At 42.1% G+C, this 23,446-nt stretch overlaps 1 protein-coding gene across 2 annotated transcripts in view; it reads left to right on the top strand.

The window, feature by feature from the left end:
- Positions 1-23,446, top strand: part of DYNC1H1 (dynein cytoplasmic 1 heavy chain 1) — a 415,182-nt gene that overhangs the window by 227,238 nt on the left and 164,498 nt on the right. For both annotated transcript variants that reach the window (XM_030213839.1, XM_030213838.1), the window contains exons 41-50: positions 842-1,007; positions 5,912-6,075; positions 15,424-15,553; positions 17,152-17,285; positions 17,928-18,042; positions 18,186-18,347; positions 18,968-19,182; positions 19,986-20,190; positions 21,977-22,150; positions 22,460-22,579. In XM_030213839.1, coding sequence (XP_030069699.1) covers positions 842-1,007; positions 5,912-6,075; positions 15,424-15,553; positions 17,152-17,285; positions 17,928-18,042; positions 18,186-18,347; positions 18,968-19,182; positions 19,986-20,190; positions 21,977-22,150; positions 22,460-22,579 — 1,585 coding nt within the window. The remainder of the gene's footprint in view (positions 1-841; positions 1,008-5,911; positions 6,076-15,423; positions 15,554-17,151; positions 17,286-17,927; positions 18,043-18,185; positions 18,348-18,967; positions 19,183-19,985; positions 20,191-21,976; positions 22,151-22,459; positions 22,580-23,446) is intronic.

Below are 23,446 nucleotides of genomic sequence, written 5' to 3'. Positions count from 1 at the left end.
GTGCCTGCCCGATATGATGATGTCATGTGACTCACCTATAACATTCTTCTCTCCTGTTGGAGCCCCACATTGGACAACAGGAGAAGCTATTGGAGCCCCAGAATGAGACTTGAAATGCAGAGGGACATACAGATGGAACTGGCTGAATACCGCCCAAAAAAAACATACAACATGCTAAAAGTTGCCCAAACACCCGCAACCAGTGATCACTGGGAATTACCCACAACCAATAAAAAACCAGCCCAATTGGGCAGGAAAACACCTGACCTGGCAACCAATCCAGCACATTCTGGCTAGATCTTAAGCTTCAGGGCCCAGAGCACTTATGCTAAGGGGTTTCTGGCCAATGGCACTGCAGGTTACTCTCCCCAGTGGTTTTCCTCTTTTCTGTGGGAAGATAGAGGTCTGTTTTCTTTTGAGCTCATTACAGCTATATAGCAGACGCAGACACCCCCCTGCTGGCCAAACAAGGGAAGTGCATTTAAAGAAAGGTATCATTTGAGCAATAATACAAAACCATAAGCATGAAGTCCCTTGTCTCGCCACAAACACCAACAGCTGTATCTGGGTGTTTTGAACGAGTGCTTATGATTAGTCTACTTCTGTATTGGATACAGTTTTCTTAATTCATTTGGTTTGTGAAATTTTCATAAAATCGGGTCAGGTGCAGTTAACTTTTAGTATCTAAATCTAGATAAATATGACAGTATTTATCATTCATTTCCTTAAATACTTATCCATTGAGAAAACAAACCTTTATCTGCATAATTTGCTGCTTTTATTATAAAACCAGAGAAGGGAAAAATGTCAGTTTGTCTTATGGAGTTTTCCATCTGTCCAGGTTTCTACGTCACATACCTGTTGTATATGTGGATTACCCAGGACCTGCATCACTTACTCAGATCTATGGAACATTTAATCGTGCAATGCTGAGGCTCATCCCATCACTTCGTACATATGCAGAACCTCTTACTGCTGCTATGGTGGAATTCTATACGATGTCTCAGGTAACCTTCAGTCCAGCAATAGAAATAGTAATACAACTGCAACACTTGCAGTCAATTCATCTAAATTCCTCTCCATGAAATTCATAAATCTAACAATAGAGCTTGCTTTTTATACTGGTATTCCTTAGCATCCATACCAGACCAGTCCAGAACCTGTAGATTGTCTATCAAACAGTGGATGGAAACGGAGAAACAATGCAGTCCTGTGTGATTCACCCCCTTTAGGGTACCATGAATCCTTAGAATGCTCAGTATTGCTTTGTCTCCAGCAGATGGTAGCAGACAGATTATGTAGCTTTTGGACCAGTTGAAGAACTGGTTCCCAGTAAAGCAGGGTTTTTCACTTCAGCGATTTGAAAATGCTTTTGTCTTTCCATTCATGGGGGAATTCTCAAAGGACTCTCAGTACTTCTTCATTCTCACCTCCTTCTTGCCTTTTCAGCGGTTTGTCTCCTATAATCTGCAAGAGTACTACTACTACTTATCACTTCTATAGCAAGGGGAAGATGCACTAAAAAATCGTTAAAGCCCTTCCCTTACCGATTCCCTTAGCGAATTGGTAAGGAACGGGCATGCATCAAGGAAAAGGAATGCAAATGAGCTGCTTGTCTAGATTTTAAGCTCTTTGAGCAGGGACTGTCTTTTTGTGTATGGTGTACAGTGCTGCGTATGCCTTGTAGCGCTATAGAAATGATAAGTAGTAGTAGTAGCTCACTTGCATTCTCTATTCCATAGGAAACCAGTCGGCAGGTCGAACATGCGCAGAGCAGCCAAGTGTTATGCTGGCTGCTCTGCGCATGCCAAGGATGTCCTTTATGGACGTCCTTCAATATAAAAAAAAGACGTCCTTCACTAACTTCCCGGGAATCCCTTTGGCCGAGCAGCGAGAAGCAGGAGAGAGACACGGAGCTTAAGGTTATTTTCAGCTTGCGCCCCCCCTCCCCCAGGATCGGGACGTGCGAGGACACAAATCAAAACTTTTTGGACGTCCCTCCCTCCAGGTCTCTCTCAGCCAATCACAGCACGTTTAGCTGTTACCAGTATCAGCTAAATGCACTGTGATTGACTGAGAGAGACCTGGAGGGAGGGACGTCCAAAAAGTTTTGATTTGTGTCCTCGCACATCCCGATCTTTGGGGGAGGGGGGGTGCAAGCTGAAAACTGCTTAAGGATCGCTTGCCTTTGTGCAAGGCTGAAAGAAAATAAAAAGCAGCTTTTCTGGGCTGGAAGGTTCACGTGAGAAAGAGACAGACATGGCAGCATCCAGTAACTCCAGCTTGTCAGGCTCCTCCGTATCGTCTGGTTAGCTTTTATTCTCTTGCCTCTGAACTGTAGATTAGCTTGTAGCCTGTAAAAAGAACGTCTTTTTAGAGGGGTTTTTTTTTGAGTGAAGGACGTCCTTGACGACATTTTCTTCTTCCGATTTGCCCCAACGAGAGGTGTAGACCTCCTGTTAGGTTTTTCACGGTAAGGGGATCGGAAAACCGTAGTGCAGCTCTTTATAATAGCTTTGCAACGGCAGTGCAGCTCATTATAATAGCCTTTGGATCATCTGCATTCCGTTTTTGTTAGCTGCTACCGTGATCGGAAAATGGCTCGGAGAAGCCTTTAGTGCATGCCACGGTTTACTACTTGCTCGTTAATGGCTCGTTAAGTTTAGTGCATCTGGCCCTTAAATAGGTATAGTTTAAATGTTTGAGAAGCCTGCATAGGTGTTTTAAGTATGCAGTAAGCAGCCAGATTGGGAAAATGGAACTTGACAGCCACGTGTGAATGGTTTATTCTATGCTACTCTGAGGGAGCTAAGGATGGCAACACTTTGAGAATGGGCTACCTGTGTTTTCTGAGAGTTCTCAGAATGATTACTGTGCTACTCTGAGGGGCTGATGATCAGAAGCAAACGTGGGCTTTAGAGGCTATTAGCGCCATACTGGCACCTGTGTTTGCTCCCGCCTCATGATCAGAGCCACGCACTCGCTGGCTCTGACTGCAAATAACTTGCAAGTGTATGCTAAACAGGGCATTAGATGTTCCTGCCCAGTGCTCAACAGGCAGAGCGCCAAACAAGGGCGCTGCTACCATGGTTCAAACTTTGCACTTTAGTCCACAAAGTCATCCATGGTAACGCCCCAGCCTACATGTCAGATTGAATAAAACTACCACCCAGGAACGCAAAAAATCTTCCCGCACACCCCTCATTCTTCATCCTCCCAAGTGTAAGGGTTTGAAATACAAATCAATGCATGCATCTACCTTTTCCTATACGAGCACGCAGCTCTGGAATGCGCTGCCACGTAACCTGAAAACAGTCTATGAAATGACCAATTTCCGCAAACTATTAAAAACCTATCTCTTTGACAAGATATGTATAATCTTTTGAATTTCTAGTACTGTCTTATAATGTCTTTTGCTTCAACACCATTATGTAATTCACCACCATGTAACACAAACCCTCTGTAAACCTAATGTATATTCACTTCTATTTCCAGTACCCATGATGTATTGTAAGCCACATTGAGCCTGCAAAGAGGTGGGATAATGTGGGATACAAATGCAATAAATAAATGGTAAACCCTACACCAGCTCAGAGCTGGCATTAGGGTTTGCAGAGGAATGGAGAGCGGACAGGGCTCTCCAACCCACCCTTGACAAGATATGATCCAATTGATACTCCCCCCCCCCCCCCCAACACAATGGCACAAGGAGGCTGGAGGTAGAGTGTACCTCTATCCCCCTCCCCACAACACCAGAAATGTCCCTGGTGGCTCAGTGAACAACTGTATCCCCACCCCCTACCTGCCCTGGTAGCCTAGTGCCCCCCCAAACCCCCCACCCTTATATTATGGAGTTCTAAAAACAGATGGTGAATTATCTTCAACTGTTCCCAAAATATCTCTAAAATTTTTGAACCAAATCTAATGACACAATATGGCAATACTTATGTACTTATGGGATTTAGAACAAAACTCCGAGCCTTGGGAGGTAATGATGTGAGAGATAAGAGTCCCAAACAGACAAAAAGTTTTACTCGTTTGAGGGAGTGACCCACGTACATTTTTTCCATCAGCATATGATTATGGATCCTGCTTCGCTATCCCCAGTTAGAGGGGGCTTCAGAAACTGTCCAAAGGCAACATTGTTTTTATCTAGACCTGTTGATATCACACCCAAGGTACAAAAAGATTCTCTGATTGAGCAGCTGATCAGTAGAGGGGTAAAGGTATTTACCCCTCTATCTCCCAGTTGTTACTGACCTCACCCCATCCCCCAAGAAGTGAAAGTGACAGTGGTACCAGGCTCTGACAGCTTCAGGTATTATGGCCATTTGTAATAGAGCAGCAAGGAAGTGTAAGGAACAGCCTAGTAGTCAGTGCAGAGGACTTTGAACAACTGGACCCAATGACTTGGTAACTTTGTCCTCCTTGGAAGCTTGTGGATCATAGTTGTAAGTATGGTGGAAGTTATCTGAACAGACATCTTCCACCAGTAGCAAAGCTAGGAAGTTCCTCAATTGGCTTTTTCTTGGCAAACTCTGCCAGTGTTTGGAGTCTCAATTACTCCTGAAGTTGCCTCATATTTTTTCCTTTTGATTTCATGAAGCATCTTCAGTCTCCAGAGAGAGGCAAACTGTTTTCCTACTGCTTTTTGGCCAAATGTTTTCTGCCAGTTGCTGCTACTAATTCTGAAATTAGAGGGAAGGACTTCTGCACATTGTGCACATTTCTGCAACTCAATGGGAACATTTCATGTGGCCTGGGAGCAGACAGACGAACAGTTCAAAATGGTGATATTTATTTATTTATTTATTTATTTGTTTGTTACATTTGTATCCCACATTTTCCCACCTTTTTGCAGGCTCAATGTGGCTTACATAGGTCCGTTAACAGCTTTAGCCGATTCCGGTATGAACGAATATAAGGGTGATGTTGTGGTAGAATGAGGTACATGTATGTTAGGTACAATTGGGGGGGGAACTTAGAGAGGGAGAGGAAGAGTCAGGTAATGTTCATTACGGTCTTTGGTACGTTGTGTCGCAGGTATCCAGGTATTTTTGTGTTGGGCCGGTGGGGTAAGCTCTTTTGAACAGGTATGTCTTTAGTGCTTTCCGGAAATTTAGGTGGTCGAGCGTAGTTTTTACTGCTTTTGGCAGTGCGTTCCATAGTTGTGCGCTTAAGTAGGAAAAGCTGGATGCATAGATGGATTTGTATTTCATCTTCTCTTCCCTAGTGTCCCCTATTTCAGAGTCTGAATGTAGCGTCATTCTGCAGAATGCTGAATAAGGTAACGGAGGAACGCTTGATCAGAAATGCAAAAAGGAGCACCATTACTTGGTCATTCAAAATACTGAGCAGTAAGGCTGCACTGTGCACTAAAAGGAGTGAATCATACTGAACTACTTTGTTTCTCTGTCTCCATCCAGTGCTTGACAGACATAACCAAACAGGTTTTGGACTGGTCTAGTAGGACTAAAAAAGAGAAAATTATCGGGAAAGAGATTTTTCCCTTTAATGTCAAGATCATGGTTTTGGATTAAGGGGAATAATGGACTTTTTCAGCATTTGTTTAGTGCTAGCATGCATTATAAAATAGTTCCTAATAGATGATGCATACATGCATTTTTCTTTTCCTTGCATCTGTTAACCATAGAACATTAGCAGCCTGGATTAATGTATATGGTTTAATTTTGGGTCACCATCCTGATTACTATATCTGTTGGTTGTTCACTTGCACACATGTGCTAAATGTTTACTAGCTTGTACACAGAGCAGGACCTTAGCATGCATACTAATTTGTTTTTTTAAGCATCCTTGTTTTTACTTCTAAAAACCTAAACATTTTGCAGATTATTCCTCTTCACTGCGCTAATATTTTTCCTCTTAATAGTGGAGTTGCTTTTATTTTCAGGAAAGATTTACTCAAGATATACAGCCACATTACATCTATTCACCCCGTGAAATGACTCGATGGGTGAGAGGAATATTTGAAGCCCTGAGACCACTGGAGACCTTGCCTGTTGAAGGCCTGATAAGAATTTGGGCACATGAAGCACTCCGCCTTTTCCAAGACAGGTATTCCAACAAATTGGTTTTTTAAGTTGAAATTTTATTTATTGGGATTTTTTTGCTTTTGCCTTAAGCCTTTCAATACAGACAAGGTAGCCACTTTCAATAGAGAAGCACATTTCTGTGTTAGAATGCCTTAATGCTGCTCTCTAGTATGAAATCGAGGTAAACCCAAGGACACTAGCACTGCTCAGATCCTACCTGCACTTGTGCCCATGACCCTAAACTGGCAGCCTCCCTCCTGTCAACTGGATTTGCACAAGGGTATTTAGTTACCTCATGCTACTAATTATTTCCCGATGGTTTCTAGGGACATAGACCTCCACAAAACCAAGGATCAGTTTCCTATAAATTATACCTGCAGACCAAATAACAGGAGAAGATTTGGGGGGAAGTGGTCTTTTGTAAGATCCATGAATGCATTTTTGGGTTTGCTTATCTAATTTTAAAAAAATGGAAATTTATTAACAAATAATTGGAAGCAAACTAGGGTAACAAGTAAAGTAATGAAATCTTACAGATCCCCATCTAGACAAGTTTCACTGTATTTAGCTATTGCTTGGGGAGGATAGGATAGGCTGTTCTGGCTAAGATGTATAGGTTTGGGATAGGGCATTTGACTTCTAGCAAATTTGGCTATAGTTATTCAGATGCAGCCCAGCTTCGTGATCAGTGATACTACAAAATGTTAGTTTTAAACTCTGAGGATTCTATGGATGCTTTTTACCCCCAGAGGTGAAGCAGCTTCCAAAACTGCCATTGCCTCCTTAAGTCAGAATTCTATCTCATTGGCTTATATTCTTCCCAGGTGAGTTCTACCTAAGGTCTTTTTGGCAACATCTTGAGCAGAGTTTGTCGAGCTGCAACATGGTTATCTGTGCATGCTTTCTCTAAACTGTTGGCTGTATGATTTCAGCAGGGAAGAATCTGTATCTGGTGCAGGAGTGCTTAGAACAGGGGTTTATGAATTCTACCTGGTTTAGGGATGTTTTATTACATCCCATTGGTTCTGGATTGTTCTGGTGAAAGGAAAAAAATTGGCCCTCAGGCTAATTTCCTTGTCATCCTACATTATTCCAGAAAGGTGGGTGTTGTCCATCGACAAGCAGGTAGAGATGGAGAACTCAGAATTGTGGTGTACCCAGCTCCCGCAGTTCAGTATTTTCTGTCTCCAGCAAGTGGTTGAAAGTGTGCTTAGCAACTCCTGATTTTTTTTTTTCAGAGATTCTCCTACTTCAGTTGGTCAGCTGGCTCCCAGTTGAGCTTGGGGATTTCCTTACTTCCTAGGGTCTCTAGATCACCTGTTACTGCCCCTTATTCCTCTGCCCCCCTCTTCCCTTCTGCCCTTTTCTGATCTCCATCCTCTCCCCGTGGGGGAGGGGGGAAATAGAGGCAAAAGGCATTGCAGAGTAGATTTTCACACATCTGCCTTCAGGGCTGGGAAGCACTCAGGGTGGGGGTTTGGTAGGGGGCCTGGGGTAAGTACCTGCAGTGTTTTCACACAAAAAAAAGGCCAATCTGGTGATTTGATCACTACGTCTTCTTCTTTGAAGCGTCACTGCTTAGCGGCTCCCACGCAGTGTACTTTGTCCTCCTCCCATCCTGCTGCACGTTGGGCCTATGGAGTCACCTGCAGCGGGCAAGTGCTGATGGGACTTGCAGGTCACGGCGCTTAGTGGAAGGGAAGTGTGCTTGCAAGTCCAGGGCAGAAGCAGATGAAAGTTGGGTCTTAATCAGGGGAAACCACGTCTTTCTCAGGCTCCCAGTCGTAGTCAACAGCGGCCATTTTGGATTGGGGGAGGGGAATGCGACAGCAGAGCTCCTCTTAGAAAACAAGTCTTTTGTTGCTCTGGGGCTCTCTAGCAGATCCTTAGGGGCCCAAATGTGTTCTATTGATGCTTCAGTCCTTTTTATTGAAGCAGGGTCAGGCTGCTTCTACTTCGCTGTCCCTGCTGCTGCTTCTCTTTCTCCCTCCTGCTCCTAAGAGGGTTTTTGTGGAATCCCCAGAGTTTAGGGACACTGATTCTGTGTTCTCCAGATCATTCTGATCGGGGCTTGATCTTACCTAGATCGTGTTCCTTGCAGGACCCTCTGGAAGAGTGTGTATTACCTCCAGAGGAGGGTGATGACCCTAAAGTTCTACCCTGTTCCACCAGGTGGTACTGCCTACTTTAATTACTAAATCGCTCGAGGTCATAAGAAGATAAGAGCAGTGTGTTACTTTCTCCCATCCCTTAGCCTTCACAGGGAGGGGGGAAACACAGGAGAAAAAAAATAATAAGAAAGAGAACTTAGACTCCGTTAGGTGCAACCAGTAATTACCTTTATTGGTATCTCACAGAGCCAAATACAAATAATAGTTCTCTCCCTGGAGCAGGTTGTCAGTCAGCAGTGCGCATCCTGAATAACAAAAAACTGCTCAGCTATCACTGTCCCGGACATCACATATATACTGTTGCAAGTTACATTTCTCATAAATCATGTGATTCCCCTAAACTGGAATCAGAAAGTAGCCTGTACCATATATGGGTATATCAGTCTCTCCTGACGTTATGTGCACATGCACACTTGGTGGCCATTGGCTGATTACTTATCTGTATAGCATGCACAACCAGAACAATACCCTTGTGTCCTCTCTCTGTCCATCTCCCCAAATGAAACATTCTGGACATGTTAGGCTCACACTGTGTCCCCAGCCTGTCAGCAACTGCCAAGGTTACCTTATATGAAAGGCATGATCTCAGCTCCTGAGAAAAGCACTGTATGTTGCAAAGATGCTAACTTGTTAGGCCATCTTGTGAGAACCAAACTGAGCAAAGTACATGCCTTAGACCTTAGTGGCAGGCCTAGCCCTTAGCAACAGGCCTAACAGAGGAAGGAATATACAGTAGCCATACTGGGTCAGACCAGTGGTCCATCTAGCCCAGTATCCTGTTTTCCAAACAGTGGCCAAGTCAGGTCACAAGTACCTGGCAGAAACCCAAATCGTAGCAACACTCCATGCTACAAATCCCAGGGCAAGAAGTTTGCTTCCCATATCTGCCTGAATAGCAAACTATGGACTCTTCCTCCAGGAATTTGTCCAACCCTTTTTTAAACCCAGATACACTAACTGCCATTACTACATTCTCCGGCAAAGAATTCCAGAGCTTAACTATTCGTTGATTGAAAACATATTTCCAAGTATTTCCACATAACTTCGAGTGTCCCCTAGTCTTTGTACTTTTGAAACGAGTAAAAAATCAATTTACTTCTACTCGTTCTACACCACTCATGATTTTGTAGACCTCAATCATATCTCCCCTCATCCATCTCTTTTCCAAGCTGAGGAGCCCTAACCTCTTTAGCCTTTCCTCATATGAGAGGATTTCTATCCCCTTTATCATTTTGGTCGCTCTTTGAACCTTTTCTAATTCCACTATATCTCTTTTTTTTTACAGCGACCAGAATTGAACACAATAGTCAGCGTGCAGACGGATCATGGAGCGATACAAAGGAATTATAGTGTTTTCAGTCTTATTCAACATCCTTTTCCTAATAATTCCTAGCATCGTATTTGATTTTTTGGCCATTGTTGCACCCTCTGTTCCTTCCCTACCCTCTGTTTCTACCCTCCTATTCCACACCAGACCTTTGCATGCTATCCCATGACTCTTTAATTTTCTCAGGAGTCTCTCATGAGGAACTTTATCAAAAGCTTTCTGAAAATCTAGATACACTACATCAGCCGGCTCACATTTATCCACGTTTGTTCACGCCTTCAAGAAATGAAGCAAATTGGTGACGCAAGACTTCCCTTGGCTGAACCCATGCTGACTCTGATTCCTAGCATCCTGTTTGCTTTTTTGGCCATCGCTGCCGCCACACACTAAGCAGAAGATTTCCTCATATTATATACAACGACACCTAGATCTTTTTCTTGAATGCTGACCCCCACCCCCCCCCCCCCCCCCCCCATGGTGGACCCTAGCATCATGTAACTATGATTCGGATTATTCTTTCAATGTGCATCACCTTGCATTTGTCCACATTAAATTTCATCTGCAATTTGGATGCTCAGTCTTCCAATTTCCTAAGGTCTTCCTTGAATATTTCACAGTCCGCACATGATTTTTTTTTTTTTAAATGTTTATTTATATTTATTGAGTATACACATATCGCACAGAGATAATTGTAAACATACAGTATCACTACTTCCATCTGCAACATCAACATTGGTTTTTTATTTTGTTTTTATTACTCTGTAATCCCCTTATATATCCCTTACCCCCTCCCCCTCCCTCTACCCCCTCCCTCCCTCTTAGTTAATTGGCAAGGCAGGGTCCGGTTGCGCCGACCACTCAATATATGAATCCCATATTCGATGATACACTATCAGGCGACCTTGTCGCATCGCAGTTAGCTTAGACATTAGCTGAATGTAGTCCAGTTTCCTTATAACAGTCCTGAGTCCCGGCAGAGTTTGTTGTTTCCATGCCGCTGCCAACACCAACTTACCAGCCACCAATATCTGTGTGGCCAGCTGATACACATACTTTTTGGACCCCTGGGGTCGCATATGCAGAAGGCAAAAGTCCATTGTCATAGGAAAGTTTGATTTCGTTATGCTTATAATCAACTTCACCACTCTTGTCCAGTATTGTTGAGCATGAGGACAGGCCCACCATATATGAGCCATATCTCCTAACATTTCACATTGACGCCAACAGAGAGCCAACCCCCCTTTAAACATTTTAGCTAATCTCTGTGGTGTGTAATACCAGCTATATAATATTTTGTAGCCATTTTCTACAAGAGCATTGGAAATTGACACCTTAAGCAACGAAACAAACACCCGCTCCCATACTGAGTATTCATAAGAGACCCCCAGTATTTTTTCCCATTTATGTGTATAGTATAGAATTGGCTGTGTTTGTAATAAAAGCGCTTTATATAGCCTAGAGATTCCCCCTCTACCCCCTCCACCAGCCATAGCCCTCTCAAATTGTGTTTCTTCCAAACTCAACTCTTCCTTTGCTCGCCTCAAAATGTAGTCCCTTAGTTGGCTATATTGAAATGCATTAGAAGTGGGGATCCCATATTCCTCTTGCACGTCTGCAAAAGTTAGTATTTCCCCCTCCCCCCACATCTGCCCCAACTCCCATAAGCCTCCCCGCTCCCAGTTCCTATAACGTGAATCCAAAGATCCCGGAGTGAATCCTGGTGCGTGACGTATTGCGGTATGTAAAAAGTGTGCCGCACATGTTTTAACAACCTTGAATAGTTTTGTATCACCTGCAAATTTGATCACCTCACTCATTCCGATTTCTATTTCATTTATAAATATGTTAAATAGTACTGGTTTCAGTACAGATCCTGTAGGGAGCTGGGTAGTTCCCCTGGTAGCCCTTACCTGGCTACCTTTAGAAGGGAGGTGTTCGGGGATAAACATAGCCAACAATATCAGGTATACAACATAGGTAATTTTATTGTATGGCAGAAAGAATATCATAAATAATACAATAAATGTAAGTTACTTACAGTACAGGAGAATGACAAAGATAATGAAATAATATTGTTAGCTGAGGGGAAAATCCTTTCTCGGATACTGGCTGCAAAGCACTGCTCAGGGACTGTCCCAAAGTTGTCTTGTGCAGTTCATACTTATATACAAAGGTTATCTTAGAATAGTGTAAACGCATGCTTCTGTGCTTCCCACTGCAATTCCTTTCCCAGCGTAGGAAGGATGTGCTTTTGCTACATCAGCAGGAAACTAATCAGGCTGCAGAAACATAAGGATGTCAGATATATCTATCATGCCCTGGTGCACATTGTCTGTATAGCAGATGGTGGTATCATGTGTGTAACTACAAATCCTCATGGGAGCTGGGTGAGGCCAGCTGCAATGAGTTATATGTACTGACTTGCTTAGGCTATCAGATTGTGTATATACAAGGTCATGAATAGTTCATGGTTCTTGCACAGTATTGCTAACTGTACAGGTATTATGGTGGAGGGCTATCAATCCCTGCGGCACTCCACTGTTCATCCTTCTCCATTGAGAGAAATGGCCATTTAACCCTACCCTCTGTTTTCTGTCCAATAACCCTCCAGTCTTCGGACGATTTTAATGACAGGTTACATATTACTAACAGCAGATCAGCAATTTCATGCTTGAGTTCTTTGAGTATCCTTGGATGCATGCCATCCGGTCCAGGTGATTTACTACTCTTGTCAGTTTGGCTCAGTACATCTTCCATGTTCACAGAGATTTCTTTCAGTTCCTCTGCATTATCACCCTTGAAAGTCAATTCCGGTACAGGCATATCTCTTACATATTCTTCCGTAAAGACCGAAGCAAAGAATTCATTGTTTCTCCAGTATGGGCTTGTCCTCCCTGAGTGCCCCTTTTGCTTCTTCGTTATTTAATGGTCCCATGGATTCCCTCACAGGCTTTCTGCTTCTGATGTACCTGAAAACGTTGTTACTGTGAGTTTTAGCCTCTGCGGTAAGTTTCTCTTCATATTCTCTTTTAACCTTCATTATTAATGCTTTCTGACTTGCCAGTGCTTATGTTGCTTCTTATTTTCTTCATTTGGGTCCTTTTTCCATTTTTTGAAGGACAATCTTTTGGCTGTAATGGCCTCTTCTACTTCACCTTTTAACCATGCTGGCTGACGTTTTTTCTTCTTTCCACCTTTGCAAATACGTGGAATGCATCTGGACTGGTCTTCCAAGATGATATTTTTGAATAATGTCCACGCATGATTTAGTGTCCTAACCTTTACAGCCAATCCTTTGTTTCTTTTTAACCGTTTTTCTCATTTTATTATAGTTGCCCTTTCGAAAATTAAATAGCATCTCAGATACTTGGATGTCAGCTGTGGCCCTTGTCTCTTCTATTAAGATGGGACTCGGGGGGGGGGGGGGGGGGGGGGTCCCCTCCAAGACTTTCCCAATGCATCTGGCCATTCAGAATCTAATCTGAGCAGCGTGGCAATCTCCGGAGACAGGCCTTAAGTTTGACAGGGCTGTGTCTTGCTTATACCCCTTGGTGGTTGAAGAAAAGGAGAAGCTTTTGCCTAGAGTCGGTTCTTTGGTGATGGCCGTCACTAAAAAGACTATGCTTCTGGTGGAAGAGGTTATTGCCCTGGAGGATTTTCAAGACCATACGCTGGAGGCGGCCCTGAAACAATTGTTTGAGGTGACTTCTCTGGGGCTGCAGGCTACGATCTGCAGCTCCTTTGTGGCCAGGGTCAGGCTGCTGCTTCTTTGTCTTCTCTTCCAGACTGGGAAGGTCCTGAGTCTGCCTATGGTCCATGCTTGGAGCGGGTCTGGCCTATCTGACAGACGTGATCCATGATCTCCTTCACACTCATGCATGCTGTACGTCCTCTCAAGTCATGGCTTGTTGGCAGCTATGGTTGCGGCACTGGTCCACTGATGTTGCGTCCAAGTCCCTCTTGGTCAAGCTTCCATTAAGGGTAATGGTTATTTGGGGAGGACAGGACCAATTTGGTCAAGGAGTTAGGAGAGACTAAGTCCCAGCATCTCCCGGAAGATAGGCCGAAGACTTTATCTTGTTCCTCTTCATCCTCCCGTTCCAAGTTTAGGGAGACAAGGTGCTGTTGGCTGGTTCGGGCTCAGTATTCTCAGTGGGGATGGTATCAGCCCACAGTCTTCCTTTTGTTTAGACAAAAAGCCCTCCTTCCAAACCGCTTGGTCAACTGGGGCCTCCCGCAAATCCCAATGATGGGGTTTTAGTCCATTCTCCTTCAATCATCATTGGAGGACATCTGTCCTCTTTTTATGGGGAATGAGCCAAAATCACTTTAGACCACTGGGTCCTGGATATTATCAGAGAGGGATACAGGCTGGGATTTTGCCGCCTGCCCATTCCGTCCTCTTTGGTATCCCCGTGTCCCATGAGAAAGCTGGCCATGTTTTGGGAGACGCCGAGAGCCCTGTTCAGCTTGGGGGCGGTAGCTTATGTTCCACGTGAAGAAAGGGCTGGGAACTTATTCCATTTACTTTATAGTTCCCAACAAGAACATGGGTGCTCAGCTGGTGCTGGACTTGAAATGTGTCAGTCGCTGCCTTCAGGTATCCGTTTCCACATGGAGATGCTTGGGTCTGTCATCGTCTCCGTTCATCCAGGGGGATTTGTTACCGCTCTGGACCTCAAGGAGAGGTGTATCCCCACATACCAGTTTGGCTGCTGCACCAGAAGTTCCTTTGTTTCGCAGTTCTGAATCATCATTTCCAATTTTGGGCATTGTCCTTTGGCCTGGCCATGGCTCCCAGGACCTTTTCCAAGGTCATGGTGGTGGTGATTGCCTTTCTACATTATAAAGAAATCAGGGTACATCCCTATCTGGATGACTGACTGATTCTGGTGTCTTTCTTTACAGAGAGCAGTCAGGCAACTTCCAGGGTTCTGGGTTGGGTCATGAACTTCAACAGCAAATTTCACCCCTCGTAATGCCTGGAGTATCTGCGGAGTAGCCTAGTGGTTAGTCAGCTGACTTTGATCCTGGGGAGCTGGGTTCAATTCCCAATGCAGCTCCTTGTGACTCTGGGCAAGTCACTTAACCTTCCATTGCTCCAGATACAAAATAAGTACATAAGTATTGCCATACTGGGACAGACCAAAAGTCAATCAAGCCCAGCATCCGGTTTCCAACAGTGGCCAATCCAGGTCACAAATACCTGTCAAGATCCCAAAACAATACAGTACATTTTATGCTGCCCATCCTACAAATAAACTGTCAAATACTAGTGGCAATATTCTACTATATCGTCTACAACATATAATACATTGCTAGTAGAGGTGAACTTGGGAGTAGAATAACAAGTCTGTTACCATATATTGTTGACATGCACAGGGAAAGTCTCATACAGTCACTGGGGTGATACTTGACACAAATACAGGTGAGCCCCTATTTAGTGATGCTTATAATCATAGACTGACCCCCTCCTACCGATGTTTGAGATCTTTTATAAATTAAATCTGTTTTTTTGTTAATGTTTTAATTTTTTGATTATTAAATCTTCATATCATTTATCATTTGAATATACTCCCATATGAGTCTAGATGTCAGGCGGTGTTGAATATATATAGCAACTGTGGTGAATGAAAGCAGAAGCTGTTAGACGGGCTGTCTCCATCTGCTATTTGATGGGCATAGCCCATTGGTTCCAGACTGGTCTGGTAGGACTCAAGGAAAAAAAAGTCAGCCATCGAGACCAGATTTTTTCTTAGTCTTATTTTCCAGGCTTGATGCATATTAAATTCTTTGTACCCATTTGTTTACTTTCTAGTATATTTGTACATTTAAAACTGACCTTAACACAATTATTTTTTTCCTAAATTAGACTAGTGGAAGATGAAGAGAGGCATTGGACTGATGAGAACATTGATATTGTAGCTCTAAAACATTTCCCCAACGTAGAGAGGGATAAAGCTTTGAACAGACCCATCTTATACAGTAACTGGCTATCCAAGGTAAAAATGTTTTGAGAGAATCCTGTGTAGGATCTAATTCAAATAGTATTGCATTTTGTTTTCTCTGATCAAAAACAAAGTAGTACAGTATTGATGAACTCATGCTGAAGTGTGTGTGTATAATTCAGAAACAAAGGAGTTTATTCATAAAAGCTGATCAGGAAAGTGAAGATACTTACCTATAATGGGGGTTCTTCATGGGCAGCAGGATAAGTCAACAACACACTGGTGATATCATCCAGCAGCATGCATGTATCTGTTCTCCTAGACCTGAAAAAGGGCCCATCTGAGCATGTGCCATTCACCCCCTAGTGCAGTGCCTACCCATTTCTGCTTCAGTACATTCCAGAGCTGTAAGACTCATCTACTAGAGGTGAGGTGGGTGGTTTGTGTGACTGACTTATCTTGCTGCCCATGGAGAACCCTCGTTACAGATAACGTCACTTTCTTCGTGTACAAGTAGGTGAGTCGATCACAAACGGGTGACTCTCAAACTGAAGGCTGTGAAGCGGCATTCTGTGGAGGAGTGTCCTCTCCCCCCCCCCCCCCCCCCCCCCCCACACACACCCACACACACCCAGCCTTTGCAGAATGCTGTGGTAGGATGAAACTCCATAAAGAAGGTTAAATAGTGGCCATAATGGAAACTACAGTTAGTGCGCTAACAGGGCAGAAAACCCTTCATTGGAGGAACAATGTGTAGATTAAGCTATGTTGCAAGAAGAAACTAGATCCAGCAGTACAAGAAAGAACAGGTGTAGGCAACCACAAAGGAAAATCAAATAGTATGAAAACAATTGAATAAGGCATAACAACTTGAAACCAAGAAACAAACTGCCTGGGATATCCAAATAACTGTGGTACCATGAGCCACAGGTCCAGAGCAGTGTGTCGAGGGAGGCCTGAGAGCACCGTTCAGAATAGCCAAAGTAGCTACCAGTGTAATTCTGGTGATTCAAGCAGTACTGTCTTGTGAAAGTGTGCGCCTTGAGTATGTCCACAATGAATATGCATAAATATTTGTGTGCTGCCTCAAGTTATATGTAAATATTTCATACATACTCATGGATACTGTCTGAGAGTCTGATGACAAGGATTTGAGAATTCTTATAGACAAAGGTAAGGGGGGAAATTCTGTAAGTTGGCACCTCCATTTAGGTCCCTTAATGCTGCGTAATGTGAACCTGTTCTATAATAGCATCTGGGTGCCCTAATTCCATTTATAAAACACCAGCATAACCCGGTATCGTCAGTTACACTAGTCATAGATTGATGGAACTGCAGTTGCATAAATGCAGCAGGGATGCATGTAACAAACAATATTATTTAAGATACATGTGCAAATGGGAGCCCCACCCATATATAGGCCCCACTTCAGAATAGCTGGCTCTTCGTGGGTAAATGTATACTTATTGTGTACAGTGCTAGTTTTCTGTACACTTAGGCGATAAGGGACATGTGGTCACCCAGTTATAGAATTGCCCTTCACATGACTAGCTTGAAAGTTGAATATGTCTTAATTTTGGATGTCGCTTATTCTGTAATAGTGGTAATTAATTTTGTAGAATCTTAGATAAACATGTGGATGTTCTTTCTAGGACTATATCCCAGTTGATCAGGAAGAGCTAAGGGAGTATGTCAAAGCTCGATTGAAGGTGTTTTATGAAGAAGAGCTTGATGTGCCTCTTGTACTGTTCAACGAAGTCTTAGATCATGTACTCAGAATTGACCGGTAAGTTAGATTTCTGGAAGGAGAAGCCTTGTCTAATTCATGAATGTCATTCTGACATCACTGACAACTAGTTGTCAGATTCCACTGAAAGGAAGAGTTCTGTACACCTTATATCAATGGTTCTGATCCTAGTCCTCGAGACGCATCTAGTCAGTTAAATTTTCAGGATACTTGCAGTGAATATGCATGAGGTAAATTTACATGAAATACCTCCATTAGATTTGCATATAATGGAGGTAGTTCATTAAAATCTCATTCATTTTCATTGCAGATATCCTGAAAACCTAGCTAGATGTGTCCTGAGGACTAGGTTGAGAACTACAACCTGGTTTGTAAACATTTCCTCCCCTAGTCCACACTTGTAATTTATGCTGTATTTAGTTTCATGCATATATTAGAGGTCATCCCACAGCACACCTTGACATACAAAATATATGTAACAGAAGATTCTTAAAGCCTGCTGAGCTGTTAAGTTCAGCATTTTATACTATTTCTGCTTTATAGATGTAGCTTCAGTACCTGCTTATTCACTATTGAAAAAAAGTTATTAAATATTTTATAAGTTTGGGAGTTTTCAGGAATATTTATACAATGTTGTTATAGTGGAATGTGCTGCTATTCAGTTTTTGCTTTTGCTTTCAGAATCTTCCGGCAGCCCCAGGGCCATTTACTTCTCATTGGTGTTAGTGGTGCAGGAAAAACAACACTTTCTCGTTTTGTAGCCTGGATGAATGGTTTAAGTGTTTATCAGATTAAGGTAATGCAGTGAAACTTTTTTACATACCAGATTTCTTTACCAGTTCCCTGGTGGTTACCTGGCTTATAACATTTTAAAATGATGCATCTTGTGTGGATGATATTAAAATGGTCCAATAATAACTATTAAATGGAACCTTTTAGGTACACAGAAAATATACTGGAGAAGACTTTGATGAAGATCTCAGGACAGTACTGAGACGCTCTGGATGCAAAAATGAAAAGATAGCCTTTATAATGGATGAATCAAATGTCTTGGATTCTGGATTTCTAGAGCGAATGAATACCCTGCTCGCCAATGGAGAGGTATTTCAGAATTGAGTTCATTTTAGATTTTTTTGTACCTATAGTATTTTGTATCCACAGGCCCACAAGCTTATAAGCAGGTGCAAAATGTGTGGCTAGAAGTACACAGGATGATTTCAAAAAGAATGTATGATTCAGTGAAGCAACTCAGTGGTCTTTTAAGTAACAAGTTTCACTTGTGCAGCACAAACGAATACCTACTTGGATGCAGACAGAAATCAAACCAGGGATTATTTGTGATTGCAAAATGTGAAACATGCATTGGATGATAAGTAGTAGTAGTAGTAGTAGTTCAGTGGTATGATCTTTTTCTATATTAATGTTTCCTATAGAACAATAATCAACCATAATCTTGCATTTAATTTAAAGTTTTGGTTCTTCATGCATATGCTTGTAAAATACAGACTATAAATATTTATTTTCCCTTTCCAAACTTAACTTTACCCATTTTATGTGGCTTGAAGTACTCATACTGTAAAATGGTATGTATGCTTTCACCTATAAATGGGAGCAGGGCAATTTTTTAAAACTTCAGAATTTTGTTTCTTGTATTTCTTGTATTATATCTTCAGTGTGCACATGACATTAAACTAAAGGTGTACCTTTTTATTTGGGGTTAGGTTCCTGGCCTATTTGAAGGTGATGAGTATTCCACCCTCATGACGCAATGCAAGGAGGGCACGCAGAAGGAAGGCTTGATGCTTGATTCTCATGAAGAGTTATATAAGTGGTTCACCAGTCAGGTTATTCGCAACCTCCATGTTGTTTTTACCATGAATCCATCCTCGGAGGGATTGAAGGATAGAGCTGCTACTTCCCCGGCTCTTTTTAACAGGTGATTGAGGCAGTGAAGGAATGTGTACCAAGAGGGACAGATTAATAGTTTTCAGTGAATATTCTGCTGATCTTAAATATAATGAAGAGCTTCAAATACAATGTAATGAAAGGGTTGTCTGTATTTGTCTTGTCTTTTAGATTGTAAGCTCTTTGAGCAGGGACCGTCCTTCTATGTCTAAATTGTACAGCGCTGCGTAACCCTAGTAGCGCTTTAGAAATGCTAGTTAGTAGTAGTAGTAGTATTTGCAGATTGATGACAAATCAGGATGTTGAAGCATTCCCAGATCTAAAATGAAATATCAGGCCACTAGTTAGAGTGCACTTTGAATACCTTAACTAAACCTTTTTCAATTATGTAGTGGTCTGCTGCAGTAAATATAGAGGCTGTATAGTGAATGTCAATGCAGCATCTGAAATAGTCTTGAAAGAGAAATCTATCCTTCCATGATGTGTCATTTCAGTAGCTTTTATACAGATATAACTTCCATGGCAATTTCAAAGCCAAGTTGCACTTCAGCAATATAGTGAAAACCTCTCAATGTACTTTTGAAAACCTGTGTACTTACTGATATAGAAGGCAGTTTCACGCTAAGCAAATCGTAAACAGATTTTCACAAAAGGGCATGAACAGATCTCCCAAACTTCCCTTTGCTACATCTTTTGAGTGTTGATGGTACTTGATTTGACTATATGTTTATTATGAGTCAGCAGTACTGCAATATGTGTTGGGGCACAGATAACCAAATATACAAAGAAGGCATGTTCAAATGCAATTTCTCTTCTGATCTGATCTCATTTCAGGTGTGTGTTGAATTGGTTTGGTGACTGGTCAACTGAAGCCCTGTATCAAGTTGGGAAAGAATTTACTAGTAAAATGGATCTTGAGAAACCAAACTACATTGTTCCAGACTATATGCCTATAGTGTATGATAAATTACCACAAACACCATCACACAGAGAGGCTATCATAAATAGTTGTGTGTTTGTTCATCAAACCCTTCATCAGGTGGGCTCTACATTCTTTTTTTTTTTTTTTTTTTGTAAATATTTTATTGATAATACAGCAAGTTACAAACATAACGAAACAATATCAGATATCATCAACCTGTATCTATTCTATGGTCCCGCTCCCTCCCTCCCTCCTTCAGTCAGTGGTATTGATTCCGGCTCTTGAGATTGTTCATATGCTGACCAGATGTTCGTGAAAGTTCTCATGGTGCCTTTCCTCTTGGCGGTCAATTTCGACATCTGGTATAGAAAGTCTACTTTTTGAGTTATCATTTGCAATGCAGGTGTTTCTGCTTGTTTCCAGGCTTGAGCTAAGGCTATCTTGGCCGCTACAAAGTATTGAGTAGCCAATCTATGTTGTCCACTGGGAAATGAGCGGGGCCGGAAATGGAGGAGGCAGTGTTCTGCCTTCTTTGGGTATGGTTGGAGCAGCACTGTATTTACCAACTTCACTACTGCCTCCCAGAACAATTCCACTTTCGGACACGTCCACCAAATATGGTAGAACGTGCCCTGGAGACCACATCCCCGCCAACATTGTCCCGAGGTTCACGGATATATCTTTTGCAATTTATCTGGGGTATAATACCACCAGTATAGTAATTTATGCCCATTTTCATTGATAGATTGTGCTGGGGATGCTTTGAGTAAATATTTATAACTGCTCATCCATGTTGTTCTAGGGTGTGCACATTGCAACACCCTCTCCCACCTCTTAGGATAAGTAGTTTGAGGGTCTGTTCTACCCAATAATGCAAGATATATCCGGGATATACTACCTCTGCCCCCTCCCCTGCGCATTGCTAGTTTGAGGGTTGTCTCTTCTAAATCTAGTTCGTCTTGCGCTCGTCTTCTAATAAAGAGGTGAGCTCTACATTCTTCCTTGTTAAGTTTTCTTTTTTCTTTGTATTGACACATGGTAGAACAGTGTTTCCTTTTTGAAATAGCACTGCAAAGACTAGCTGTTTCAGATTTATTACTTGGCTTCTCCAGATCTGAGCACAAGGTACGTTATATTCAGGTTCACAAATCATTTTCCTGCCTAAGCGGACTCGCACTCAGTGCTACCTGAGGCAGTGAAAGTGAAGTGGCTTTTCCTAGGTCACAATAACCATCGGTGGGAGAAGCAGGATTTGAAACTTGACTTCCCTGGTTCGCAGACCTACTAGGCTGTTCCTCACTTCCACTGTTAAATATGTATTTTGCAAGGAATTTAGTGTACATCTCCTTATTATGTAGTAGATCAGTCCAGATTAGTGGGTTGTACTCACAAACCAGCAAATGGAGCTTTCATTCACATTTATTGGGATATTTCTCCTATTTTTATAACCTTCCAGACTACCATTGAAGTGAAGATTCTTTGGCCAAACCGTAGCTCCCTCTAGAACCCAGTATTGGCTGAGATTCCTTATGAATGCTGCCACCATAGCATTTCCAATCTGTCTGGGGCACAAATGTTGAGCTTGTAAATAGACACTGGGCCTTCTATATGCTGGTTTGCTAGGCTGGTTCACAATTGCTTTTTATTTCAGTCATCTGTGAGCTTCAGTTTTGTGTTTGAAAAATTATTTCTAATAGTATATACAGAATAAGTTTGTGAAGAATTGGATGTGAACAGTAAATATCTTAAGCAGGTAAGCATCCACTTCAGTGCATGTCCTTGAAAGCCCTTGCTTTAATAAATTGGTTAGCCTGTAGGTGCCATCAGCTCCTCTAAGCTGAATTGTATCTGCAGAATTTAATACTGGAGACTGCTAATATACAACATTTCCTTTTATTTACAGGCTAATACCCGTTTAGCAAAACGAGGAGGCAGGACCATGGCAATCACCCCTCGTCATTATTTGGATTTTATCAATCATTATGCTGATTTGTTCAATGAGAAACGCAGCGAGCTGGAAGAACAGCAAATGCACCTTAATGTTGGTCTTAGAAAAATCAAAGAAACTGTTGATCAGGTAGGAACTTAAGTTAGAAAAATATGCTTTCTTCTGGGTTTTTATTCTTTTATATATATATATTACAAGATATATATATATATATAGATATATATATATATTACAAGATTTAATAGCCATATTGATCTCGGACAGATGTTTTTAAGGTAGCTGTTAGTGGATAGATGTAAATGTGTTTGAAAGATGCAGTTGTCATTTGAGACCACAGATTACACATGAAGAATAGATTACTTTAAATCTCAAAAGTTTTAGTATGTTCTCTTCAGATTTTTTTTTTCATACTAATTGTTAGCCTATTTTGTATTTAAGGTGGAAGAATTGCGTCGGGACTTGAGAATAAAGAGCCAGGAGTTAGAAGTGAAGAATGCAGCAGCAAATGACAAACTGAAAAAGATGGTAAAAGATCAACAAGAAGCTGAGAAGAAAAAGGTAATAAATTCTATATTTTTTTTTTTTTTTTAACTATTGGCACTATTGCAGATAACAACAACAATCATTTCTAAAGCGCTACTAGGGTTACACAGCGCTGTACAATTCAAACATAGAAGGACAGTCCCTGCTCAAAGAGCTTACAATCTAAAAGACAAGAGAACAAACTAAAGACAAGTGAACAATCTAGAGGACGAGTGAACAGTTAATCTGATAGGGTGGATAGATTGGGGTATTTTATATTTCGGTTAGGCGCCGAAGGCAGCATTGAAGAGGTGAGTTTTAAGCAGAGATTTGAAGATGGGTAGGGAGGGGGCATGGCGTATGGGTAAAGGAAGATTCCTCCACGACCCTCCAGACCGGTCAAGACGCATGGGTTATGTCCTCCTACCAGCAGAGGGAGACTGAGAAAAACTGAACTTTTGAATACTGTATATATAACCTGTGCAGTACATTCACTAGCCAGTATTTTCTCAGTCTCAGCAGAGGTAGATGGACAGCCTGTGCAGTCTTTAATAGTCTGGTGAGGTAGTTTGATTCTATAGTTAAGGGGGTTTCTCCTCTTATTTCCTTGTTTATTGGTTTGGCATATGCCCTGTACGTGGTAAAAAAAAAAAAAAAAAAGTGCTTCGGGGCCCTGGGTCCGGTGGGGCCCAGTTTTTCCCCCTGGGGTGTCACACCTGTTTTCAGGTCCCTCCCCCTGTGCTGCTCTCTTTGGAGACGCTGGCAGCTTGTGCCTCGGCTGCTTTCTCTGATTGTAGCCTTGAGAGCCCCCACTTTACAGCTGCCAAAAGAAATTAGTAATATTTCTTTAAGAGCCGTCTGCAGTTTTATGGGTGATATCCCTTTAAAAGTCGTCTGCAGTTT

The sequence above is a fragment of the Microcaecilia unicolor genome, chromosome 9 (genome assembly GCF_901765095.1).
Source record: "Microcaecilia unicolor chromosome 9, aMicUni1.1, whole genome shotgun sequence".
NCBI classification, from domain to species: Eukaryota; Metazoa; Chordata; class Amphibia; order Gymnophiona; family Siphonopidae; genus Microcaecilia; species Microcaecilia unicolor.
The sequence above is the reverse complement of the archived record's forward strand: the minus strand, read 5'-3'. Positions and strand labels throughout refer to the sequence as shown.